Source organism: Cibotium barometz, chromosome 33, assembly GCF_041138505.1.
Source record: "Cibotium barometz isolate CiBa-2024 chromosome 33, ASM4113850v1, whole genome shotgun sequence".
NCBI classification, from domain to species: Eukaryota; Viridiplantae; Streptophyta; class Polypodiopsida; order Cyatheales; family Cibotiaceae; genus Cibotium; species Cibotium barometz.
In genome coordinates this window covers 37,139,127-37,151,470 of record NC_141078.1, presented here as the reverse complement: position 1 = coordinate 37,151,470, position 12,344 = coordinate 37,139,127, and the positions used below count along the sequence as shown (strand labels likewise).

General features: G+C 44.8%; 1 protein-coding gene across 4 annotated transcripts; it reads right to left on the bottom strand.

Moving 5' to 3' along the window:
* Positions 1–231: 231 nt before the first annotated feature.
* Positions 232–10,226, bottom strand: LOC147619527 (GABA transporter 1-like). 4 transcript variants are annotated; one of them, XM_086773205.1, is made up of 8 exons: positions 9,977–10,226; positions 9,450–9,680; positions 2,773–2,870; positions 2,242–2,428; positions 1,643–1,773; positions 1,049–1,270; positions 874–935; positions 642–778 (listed from the first exon to the last, which is right to left on the bottom strand). In XM_086773205.1, exons 1-8 carry the CDS (start codon positions 10,041–10,043, stop codon positions 772–774), a joined length of 1,005 nt encoding a protein of 334 aa, XP_086629331.1. In that variant the 5' UTR covers positions 10,044–10,226; the 3' UTR covers positions 642–771. The 4 variants fall into 4 exon arrangements, with proteins under 4 accessions (XP_086629328.1, XP_086629330.1, XP_086629329.1 ...); XM_086773202.1 differs by having other exon boundaries at positions 232–935; XM_086773204.1 differs by lacking the exon at positions 2,773–2,870 and having other exon boundaries at positions 232–935; positions 9,450–9,549; positions 9,647–9,680.
* Positions 10,227–12,344: the final 2,118 nt, after the last annotated feature.

Genomic DNA, 12,344 nt, shown 5'->3' with positions numbered 1-12,344 from the left:
ACCCAAACCCTAATCTTTGAGACCATCTTCATGGACACCGTGAATTGCACTTGAGTATTAAGTGCCCTAAATAACTCAGGCCTGTGCTTTATCAACCCAGTTCATTTAAATCCTGATTGCCCTCAATTATTTGAAAAGCTCTCAACAACTAAGGCATAAATAAATCAACCAATTGCAAATGTCACAAGCCTTGAAATTTAGCGCATTCTCCTCAAATATTCAAGCCCAAAATCATTCAAAGGCAGCATTTATTAAGGCCATGCAACCCTACCCATGATGGGGGCATGCTTGGACGTCTATCTTACAAGAAAGGTGATACATGGAAATACTTCTTTGTATAACAAGGGCACACACTCTGCAAGGTTCAATCCCTTTTATTCTCTGCAAACTTACAGGCCAGATCTGCAAGCTTCAGACGCCCCAAAAGTGTTTGTTTTTCCAATAGCGACATTAACCCATTACTTCTTTTGACTTGATTACAATAGTGCTTAGAGTAACTACTTACCAGATCTGTAAGCACTCCTTTTTTGAACCAATACTTCGACCAACTATATGGAAGGGAAAAGCTTGTATGTATTTACATCCAATGCTATCTGACGGATTGCAGCGACGGTGCCTATAACTGTGACAATCAAAGCGAGCCCTATGATGACACTGTTCACCAAATTCAGTGTATTGAATGGTATGGTCTTCCCTCTGAAAACCTTTGTATAGAATACCAATGGTAAGATAATGCACAATGGGACAAATCCAAATGCACCCATCAGAGCACTAAAATCTGCAAAAAATGGTAGCATTGAAGCAAAGAGGATCGCAATGGCCACAAAAAAGGAGTGACCGGAGAGCCGCAGAAGAACATTGCGGAAGGAGTACCTTCCTGCATTCACATCTACCACCAGCCCTTCGTATTTCGCAAACATGGGTTGTAAGTAGACCTGCTCAAAATGAAAATATCCTCATCAGGAGAAAAATCTGCAAACAAGGCACCATATGCAATACCAACAATCTATGGATGCCCCATCAAAAACCTATAATAAAAGAGTGTTACCACTGTGGTTATAATGAGTTGTAGGCATGCAAAGGCATTGCCAAGAATGTAGAGCCACTTGGGCACTAAGGGTTCCATGTTGCTGAAGACGATCCCTTCTGCAGCATTTCCGAAGGCCCAGTAGCCTGAAATGGCAACCGAGAAAAAGGTGGACAGTGCAACTGAGTAGCAAACAAGTAATCCCTTCAACATCTTGCCTGTCACAGGGGGTGCCAGTGTTGCCTACACAAAAAACACACAAATCAAAATAAAGGGGGATTCACATGTGTCCATCTGCTGCCCTTGCATAAGAAGCTGTCCGTTGCTTTTCAATTTCACAAGGTGCCTGGACAGGCAAAGCACAGGCCCATGCCCCACGGACGCAAAAGGGTCTTAGAAAAAAGTTACATATCACATGTGTCTCTCCTCCCCTTGTCAAAAGCCTGCCCCTATCCTGTGCATGGGTGCTTCATGTGCCCGCAATCAGTTGTGAAGCCCTCATTCAATCAGAATTTATTGAAACTCCAGAGCTTGCTTACATATTTCCATGTTGCATATTTCATGCTTTCTTACAATCTCTAGCACATGCTTTATCTTGAGATCAGCACACCATACCTGTATCTCCACAATTATTGGATTTGCGTAGGCGGTCATTATGATGGATATAGAGTTGAACGCCCCAAACAATATATCAATATGTGATCCCTGAATAGAATAATCCTTAGATGGCGCTCGAGTTGCCAACCCTGGGAGTAGAAAAAATCACTATTTAGGAATGAACCAATACTTCAGCCTCAAACAGTTTTTTTTTTATAAGAGTGTTATATATATATATGTGTATATGTGTGTGTGTGTGTGTGTGTGTGTGTGTGTGTGTGTGTGTATTTATACACACACACACACACACACATATATATATATACATATATATGTATATACATATATATATATATATATATATATATATAGAATTCAAACCCCAATACATACATGAATATATACATACATACATGTGTGTGCCTGCATGCACACGCATGTGTGTGTGTATGTATAAAATAAAGTGTCTGGGTTTCAACTCACACCCTTGTCTGGGTAGCGTCATGCAATAGCCACTCAGCCAAAAGCTTGATGACCCAGACAAGAATATGAACAAGCATTTTTTTGCACACCGTATCTTCAAAATAAAGAGGTAAGCAGTTTGCCATCTCTTTCACCTGAAACGATGGATCCAATAATGGCGCAAATACTGAAACCAAGGCACAACAACATCGACAAAAGATTGAAGTACCGGAGAGAATGAAAAGATGGTATTTGTGACAGAAGAAGTGCAGAAGCTCCAAATATGATGGTATATTCATATAGTCTTAAGTGTCCATGAGATACAGCACCCCTAAAAATCCCCTGTAATCAAAACAGAAGGCATGTTGAAAGGAGAAGATAACCAGTCATTACTACATATCACCCCTTCTTGAAGTGAACCTATATTGTGTGCGTGTGCGTGTGCGTGTGCGCGAGCACGCGCACCTGTGCCCAACTCTCCTGATTTTGACGTTTTCTTTCTATGGACTAGATATTGGGCTCTATGGACAATATGCAAGATGAGAAACAATGCTATGTTTGGGCAGACGCCTCTAGAGGCATATGCTTACTTTAAGATGAATTTGCGACAATCCCTCCATGATTGCTTACAGAGCAAAAGTTCAACAAAAGCACCTCTCTTGGGCCTGAAGAACCTAGTTACACACCTCTAATGTCTCACCACCAAGTAGTATCAATGCTATGACACCAATGAAGCAGATTAGGTACTGTAAGGGAGCCACAGCATAATAAGCCCACCTAGGTCCTGTATAAGGAGTATGAAAGAGCTTACAATTAGCTCAAATCCTCTCTCTCTCTCTCTCTCGGATGGGTGTGGAGGGCAATCCATTCATTGATGTATGGCATGTAGGAAAAGACACCACCAGGGAGAGGCCTCTCCTCAAATTATGACCAAAAATGTGCTTCACATGGCCACATGGAACTGTAATGGGACCTTATGGTCCAACCCGGCCGGCTTTGCCAAGACTTACACACGAAGGGACATAGTCTTTCACACAGACTCAACAGAGGCTTGAGAGGGGGCTACCCGAGGTGCATAGTCACAAGGGACGAGGGACGGTGACGGGGGACGGGGACGGGACGGGGGACGGCCATAAGTAGGGAACGGGGACGGGGGAGGGAACGGCACTCAAAAAATACTTTTTTTTTAAATTTTTCTACTCTGCACTTATTCTACTTTGGAAGTACATCAAAATGAGCACAAATTTACACTAAAATGGTAAGATTTTGAGTCATATTAATAATTAAGTAGATACAAAATGAGTCATGACTCAAGAGTCAGGACTCAGGAGTCACGACTAAGCCTTAAGGAGGCAAAATACAAGGACGGACTCAAATGAGTCAATGACAAAAAAGTACTGAAGACTAGAGGCTAGAGGCTAGAGCTAAGTAGTAAGGCCCATGAATCATGATCCATGAATGATCATCCACGTGAAGTGCTCGCCTCATGGTCATGGGTAGCTTGTGCGGCTGCCAAAGAAGCATCAAGCTCATCCTCAGTCTCATCCTCACTGGCATGCTGCTCCTGCACCTCATCCTCCCGTTGCTCTTCTTGTTGACTCATCTCCCACTCGGTGAAGGAATCTGCCTTCTTGGTCACGCTCTTGCAAAGCATTCGCAAGTTCGCGCTGACGAAGACAAGGTCATTGGCACGCTCTACCCCGAGTCGGTTCCTCTTCCTAGAGGCAATGTGGCTGTAGGTACTCCAAAGTTGCTCCAAGCAAGAGGACTGACGGCCTGGCTAAGTATGCGGATGGCAAGCTGCTGCAGCTCCGGTCCATCTGAACCAAAGTCCTCCCACCATAGAGCAGCACCAACTTTGGAGCGGTCAACCTGTGCATCATGACAGCCATAGGAGCCATGAAATGACCTGTACATCGAAAGCTGGTCCCTGATCTTGCGCCTAACCGATGCATCAGGCACAAGACAATCCAAGATGATCCTCCATCCAGCGCTCACCTCCCGGTCGCTCTCCTACTTGTTGCCTTGGAATTCTGGGTCCACCACATAAGCTGCTGCATGCAATGGAGAGTAGTAGGAATTCCACCTTCCTAGACACAAGACATGGATCTCCTCGTATCTGTCTTCGTCAGGCACGAAGTCTTTCAACTTCTCTATCATGCGATCCATGGCCTCATAGACCTTGCCTATGCATGGCTGCATAGCGTCTACAATCCTCAACAGGTGGACTATGGGCCTCACCATAGCATCTGTGGTCTTCACACGCTCCCACCAAGAGGCGTCATCCGCCCGTAGCCTACACTCTTGGCCAATGTTTGTATGGGACTCTTGCATGGCGACGAACTCGTCGCTAAGGAAAAGCCCCCTCAAAGCACCACTACAATCCTTCAACCGGCCCAACATGAGAAAGTTGTAGGCAAACCGGGTGTCGGAATATTTGAGGAGAGAGAGACAGGACCTCTTGTTGAACTCATGCCGAAGTCTTTGGTGGTTGAGGACAAAGGAGACCATGGTGTTGGCCTCCTCAATGAGCGGGCTGATCCATGGTAATGCCCCGATGTCCTTGAGGAGGTTGTTTAGGCAATGAGCCATACAAAAGGACACCGTGACATGTCCATACATACTTTGGAGAATAGCTCCCGCCACCCTATTGGAAGGCTCCCCATCCGCAACAAAGCCCACTACATGCTCGGGACCAACGATCTCCATGGTGGTAGCCCACTCCGCCGCAAGCACATCCGCGCTCTTCCCAGTGCCGGATGCATCATGAGATGAGATGAAGTACATCTCTCCACGGGAATATGCAACCATGCCGTGAATACTCCTCTTGCGAGTGTCACTCCATCCATCCACAATGAGGGAGACTCCGTTCCTCTCCCATTGCCGCTTTGTGTTGTCGGCCGCTTGCTCTACAATGCGCTTCTCCTTGTCGAGCAATGTAGTGCGCAAGCTCTCGGATGAGGGAGACGTATAGGTTGAGCCATACTCCCCAATCTTCTTAACCATTACCTTGAAGTATTCCGACCTATTCAAGAAAGTAATTTACTAATGAGAAGGGGACTAAGATGATGAAAACATGAATGATGAATTAGCAATGATCGATTGCACTTACCTAGCCGCTTGAAAGGCAATGTGGTCGTGGAAGAAGAAGCGGGCCACCGCCATATCCACCTCCTCCTTCAACTTGGGGTTCCAATTCTCCCCAAGTGTAGATTGTCGCCGTGGGCCACGTAATGATTGAGAGGCCGTGGAGATGGAGAGTGCCGGTGTCGTGGATGGAGTAACATTCCGACTTGATGGCGAAGGTGATGGTGTGATCCCGATCCACCACATGACTCCATGGTAGAGGCTTGAGTTCCTCTCCCCATCGTCGCGGGATCCACGGCCACTCGTGGTGTCCTTCTTGTCGCTTCGACTGCTTCGTAGACGCTAAGCTTGTCAAGAAGTTCCCGTCTCTTCTCGGGCGTGACATTCGTGCAAAAGCTCACCTCATGCCCACTCTCATGCAAGAGGTGGGCTCGCACTTTGTCGGCGCCACCCGTTCGCCGGTATGGGCAAAGCTTGCATACCCATGGCCGAGAACCGCCTCCATGAACGGATGTGGTGTAGTTTACCTCCTCCCACCATGTCCATCCCGTTGTCCTTCTACGAGAAGCCCCGGCACGTGAGGAGGATGCCATGGTTGAAGATGGCTTGACTCTTGAGCCTTGAGGAATGAGAGAGAGAGAGAGAGAGAGAGAGAGAGCCTTGAGGAATGAGAGAGAGAGAGAGAGAGAGAGAGAGAGAGAGAGACTAGAGGCTTGGAAGTTGGAAGACTCAAGAGGCTTGAGGGAGAGGTGAGACCGTGAGAGCCTAGGCCCTAGAGCTTGGAACTTGGAAGTTGGAAGAGAGAAGATTCAAGGAGCTTGAGCCTTGAAAGCTTGAGCAATGAGCAATGAACTTGTGTGTGCTTGTACTTGTAGCCTTGTAGAGGTGGGCTCTTATATAGATAGGCAAGAGAGAGAGGAAAGCCTCAAGGGCAAGAGAGAGAGAGAGGGCCAAGGCCCAACAGCCATAAACGGCTAGAAGAGCCCAGGCCCAACAGCCATAAACGGCTACGAAGGCAGGCAAGCGGCAGGCAGGCACAACGGCCAGAAACGGGCGCAGGCGCAGGCGCAACGGCTCTCTGCCGTCTCCCGCACAAGCCGTCCCCCGTCCCTGCGCCGTCCCCTATTTGAAACGCCAGTCGGGGGACGTCCGTCCGTCCCCGTCCCTGCGCCGTCCCGTTTCGGCGTCCCAGCGTTCCTAGGCTCCGTCCCCGCCGTCCCCTGTGACTATGCCGAGGTGTCAACTTATGTCTAGGAGTGCTTATAGGGGCCAAACTCATACCTCTAAAAGGTATCTGGCTCAAGAGGTGTGGCACGCTTATTTAACCCCCAATTGCATAAAGTACTCACAAAGGTCAGACAGGATGAGTGCACCCAGTTCATGTGGATGTGTTTAGCCATCCTTGGCTTCAAGATGTTGTACATTGCAGTATGCTACTTCCCACCTTAGACATCAGCCCATGCACAAGATTTGATGCAGGATGGACAATCCCCATATGCCCCTTTGTTTGCAAACATCCAATGTTACATGCACTAAGGTTGACCGTCGTAACATACAACAAGGCCTTCTTTAAACCTTTACTTAGTGAGATCTTTAGCATCCAATCACTAAGTAGAAAGAGAGAAGAGAATGTAGACGACACAATATTGGGTCCCAAAAAACTGAAGGTCCCCCTCTTGCAAGTAGGAGTATTTGCTTGCATTACGTCTTTGGAGAACTTCTGTACAATGCTTGAGAACAAGAGCTATGACTACCACGCAAGGACGAGGAAGACCATATGTCGGTTGAGAATCCACCAATCCAAGGGCTCTTCTCAGCCACTGATGCAGGTCTAGGATAGCTGTAGGACTGCACATATGCTGACTGATATGCTGGCTGGATGCTAAAGATCTCACCAAAGTAAAGGTTTAAAGAAGGCTTGTTGCGTCTTAACACAGATGTTACATGCATTGAGGTTGGCCGTAGTAACACGCACCAAGAACTTCTCCACTTCCAAGTCTTGCTGAAGAACTGAGCATCTGTTCCACTACTCTCCCCATGCCTGCTGTCCCTTTCCCTTAACACAGTGGCGGGTCTGAACTGATCATGCCTGTTGCTAGGCCTTTGAAACTGATCTAAGAGCTAATGATATACTGGTTCTGAGTACATACTCCTAGACAGGGATTATGCTGTTCACTATTAATGGAGGATGTATCTAGAAAGTGCAACTTGGCACATGGGTCACCTTGATGTGACATCACTCAGGATGTATTGAGGCCACTTGTGTTTTCCTATTAAAGAGGCACATTAGTGAATGGAAAATACACACGTTACCTTGCTAGTCTTATCTTTTGCTTATTGTCTCTTTCACATACACGCTTTCTGTCACTCTCGAGTTCAACACCATAGCCATGTTTCTCTTCCAGCCACCATAGCCGTAGCTAACCCAATTTCCTACAAGTGGTATCAGAGCTCACGCATCCCTAGTGCCCGTCATCAGCAAACCTGTTATTTCCATCCGCTTATACTGCTGCTACACACGACACTGCTTAGGTGTCCTTGCTGGCTGCCATTGCCTGCAACAGTCACCTGGGTAAAGCCACCTCTCTTGAGCCCGATGCACAGCAGCTCTTATGCTCACACCTTGGGCATCTATTGAGCAGTAGCCAGCTACATCTGTACTCCACCTGTCTACCTGTTTTAGCGCCGACCTGTTGCCTGACTGCTGTGCCGCCTGCTGCCAGCGCACCACCTACTGTGAAGAGCCTTGTACCCGCTGATTGGGCACATATACAATGTCGACCATTACTGCTGCGTACCATTTTTTAAACCACGTAGCCTATAGTGGCTATTAAGGCCTTTTAAGCCTTGTCTAATGCTTAATAAACCTTATATTATAAGGCATATTAAAAGCTTTAAAAGGGGAGACCCAGCATCAAAACAATACAAAGAATAAAGCTTGCATCAAAAGCATCAAGAAGGTACATATTTGGGGCTTTTCAAAATTTTCTGCAAACCAGAAAAATTAAGGCATTAATCTCAAGTTTTTCATCATTTTTAAAAATTGAGGGTGGATTACAAGCATTGAAGGGGTGCTACAGCCTCCTATAACGTCAATTTCAGAAAACCCTAATTTTTTCCGAGAGATGAAAATATGTTGTATGTAATGATTCAACCTCTGAGCCACCAAATGAGTAGGCCAAGTTGGAATCAAGGAAGGGTGAAGAAAAATGTGGTGCTACAAAGCACAAATCTATGTTCTTGTGTGTGTCAAATCTGCATGTGTTGTTTTTATGTGTATGCCTGGGCTTATTAAAGTCCAAGAAATATGTTGTGTTCTGTTCTGTTATGTGTTGTTTGTGTTTGGAACATTTGTTTGCATGGTACCCTAGATCAAGTACTTGTTCTAGTTGTAATCACCTCTAGTCACCTATGATGTAGGCCATGTGAAATGTGTATGGTTGTTTGGTCCTTCTTCCTGTTTGGTTGTCCCTACTCATGTGGAACCCCTCATCAGCATGAGAAAAACTCATGACATAGGTGAGGAGAGATATCTTTTGAGAGGGGGTTCCCCTGACTAGCTTGAGAAACTAGACCATGAGTCTAAGATTTATCCTTGACACAGCAGAGCAGGAGAGATAGCCCTGGAGGGGGGTGTGTTTGAAGCAAGGCCATATCTCTGGTTGTATGAGTGGTACTTGATCTAGTAGGTGTGTGTGTGTGAGTTTTTCCCTTGGCACCTTGATTTTGACATTTGTAAAAATCTAACCTAGGTCCACATGAGCCAAAAGATGCCATGTTTGCACTATGGGAGGGTGTTGGAATGATAGTCCTTCACACGTATCTTTTGGTCCTCTAGCATGGGAAGGCTCACTATCAATGGAGGATGTATCTAGAAGGTGCAACTTGGCACATGGGTCACCTTGATGTGACATCACTCATGATGTATTGAGGCCACTTGTATTTTCCTATTAAACAGGCACATTAGTGAATGGAAAATACACACGTTACCTTGCTAGTCTTATCTTTTGCTTATTGTCTCTTTCTCATACACGCTTTCTGTCACTCTCGAGTTCAACACCATAGCCATGTTTCTCTTCCAGCCACCATAGCCGTAGCTAACCCAAGCATTGTTTCCTACAATAATATATTCTCATTTCATTCAATTCATCCCCCCCCCCCCCCTCCTCTCCCCAACAACAAGCAAGTGCAACGAACCAAAACAGAGTGCATTTCCCACATTAATACTTTGCCCTAACCATGGTACGCTCAACAAAGCAAGTGGCAGATTGCGTACCCAAAACATGCAATGCAACATCCCAAAAGCGGAGACAGCGAATTCCTCGAGCTTCCAGTTCTTCCATGGTAAGAGATAACAAGTAGCAGGCGTAAAAAGAAACTGCAGCTGCTATAATCAGGGCAAGAATACCAGGGGCCCATCCCAAGCATGCCATGGCAAAAGGCAATGCCAGGAGGGGCGGACCAGCTGTGGCAGAAGTAAGATGATAGCCAGCATGAACCCATGTGCCTGCAAAGCATTATAACCATCAATCAAGTATCATGCCTGGCAACAAGACCCATATCACCATATGGGTTAATCACGTTATCATGGCTCAAGACCTTTATCAACATAAGCCTGGAAAAAAATCCTTCTCCACGTACATCATTATTGACTGTAGTGTGTGTATGGCATGACTGGCCAGAAGGTTTGCTTCGTTAAGCTTAGCAAAGAACAGAATGATGTGCCCAAAACGCTCGTTAATAAAGAAAGGCCGTGCTTCATCCCTTATCATTACAAGAAGTATGGGAAGTGCACACACATACCTTTGGATTCAAGGACGAATTTCTTGCCAGCGTCTTCTTGGGGAGAATCACCTGGAGTTGCAGGCATGATGAGAGAGAGAGAAGCACGTGCGGGTAATGGGTCGTGACAGTCGGCTAGTGTGCGTCTTCTTGGGGAGAATTACTTGGAGTTGCAGGCATGATGAGAGAGAGGCACGTGCGGGTAATGAGTCGTGACCGATTTGCAGTCAGCGAGCTTGCATCAGTTCATCAGAGGACCGAGTGGTGTAGCTTCTACTATTAGGCTTTCGGAATTTTTATTATTATTATTATTTTTAAAGTGTCGCATTTTGACTTCTCCTTTTCACACTTCTTGGTGGCAGTGGACCAAACCAGTGGACCAAATCCCATGGCCGGACTTATGGTCTTTACACATAACGGGAAAATATCAATAACCATCGCCCATTCCCCATCGCTCAAGTAATGTTAACCCAATATTAAAATCCTAAAAATTGACAACTTTATTTTTTACCAAAAATTTCACTTGGAAATTACTTTATTCATGTGCACCCAAACTCGAGTTCTTATTACACTAATAAATTACTTTATTCGTGTGAACCCAAACTCATGTTCTTATTACATTGATACCTTAAGGCTTTACACAACCGATAGCAATTGCTATCGATGAGGCCTTAATTGACAGTAATGGGATCCAACTAATATCAAATGCTACCAATTAAGACCAATTCTTGAGGCAAAGGGGATCTAATGCCACAATGTAAAGGGAGGCATCCATCAAGGCAAATTCCCACATACATGCAACGTGGTACACAAGGAGGGGTGACAACATACAATCAACAATGCAAAGACACACCCATGAGTCGTGTGGGGAGAAGAAGGAGAGACCACACATGTTCTCTCTCCCTCTCACTTGTTCAAAGAAGGGAAATATCTCTTTTGGCCTATAAAGATCCAAAAGTTTGATAAGATATGTGGGATATATTCCACTTGTATTCTTTTCTCCCCCACCATGTATCACCTTGTGGAATTTGAGGTTGCATGGGATTTCTTCAGGGAAAATTTTAGAGCATATAACTTGGGCTCTATTAAATATTTTTGCATTATGTCAATTGGGTTGGGTGAAGGGAGAATATGGAATATTTTAAGAGCTTAAGGAGTCCATAATTTGCAAAAAACCTCTGATGAAAATCGATGGATTTGTGGGGAAGAATTCGGGGGTTATTATGCATAACTTGGGGAAAAGGATATAGTTTCCATTTCTAGTTCCTCCGTGCTCCAAGGGATGTTATGCATAATTTGGGGAATAGGGCGTAGTTTCCATTTCTGGTTCCTCCATGCTCCAAAAGGACATGATTTCCATTTCTAGTTCCTCCATGCTCCAAGGGGGAAAAAAAGGATTATTTTTGGTTGTGATTAAAGGACCATCTAAGTCTTCAAAGCTCAGAGAATAACCATCAATAATATTTTTAGAATTTTGGAAAAGAGTTCAAGTTTTAGGTTTTCAAAGTTTACACTTTTAGACATAGTTGACAAACAAACCCTTTGGGGATTAATAGGAAAGTTTTATTAATACAATTTATTCATTGCTAAGGGTATTAAGGGAAGACCAACATGTGGATTTTGGTGTGTGAGTGTGAGTGCATAACGATGCATTGAGAAATTAAGAAGTCAAGGCATTAATAAATCCATACTAGGTTACCTACATGATAGATAGATTCATGCTTCCAAATTGAGTAAGTGTGAGTGTGAGTGCATAATGATGCATTGAGAAATTAAGAAGTCAAGGCATTAATAAATCCATACTAGGTTACCTACATGATAGATAGATTCATGCTTCCAAATTGAGTAAGTACAAGGTATCATTATAGAATAAAGCACCCATAGCCCCCTTTTGCCTAGGACCTCTCTCAAGGCTCATAGAGGATTCTCTAGAATTTGGAAGAAAGAAGGAAGTGAAAGCAAAGGGAGGACATCCAAAGGAAGGCACTATGCAGTACACAAATGGGAAGAGCTATGGTTGGTCCGATGAGCTCATAAGCCTTCTTGACAAAATGATATAGGAAGGAGATATAGAGTTCTTAAAGAATTTGCATTACTCTAAGTTTAAAGGATTGGTAGGATGTTGTAATCAAATGATAATGATTCTTTGTATTGCCTTTTATTTTGGGGTTATACATAACATCTTTAGAGTTGAGATGGGACACCACCACAGACAGTTTACATAGATGTCCACTTTTTCCAAAAACTTACCACCACAGACATTCTGTGTAGATGTCCACTTTTTTCAAAAACTTATCACTCTTTAGATTAAGATGGGACCCCACTATTGTGTCATTTCTTCCACTGCATTGCCAATGGAGGTTAGTCTTCTACAGAAGGCCCACCTGCA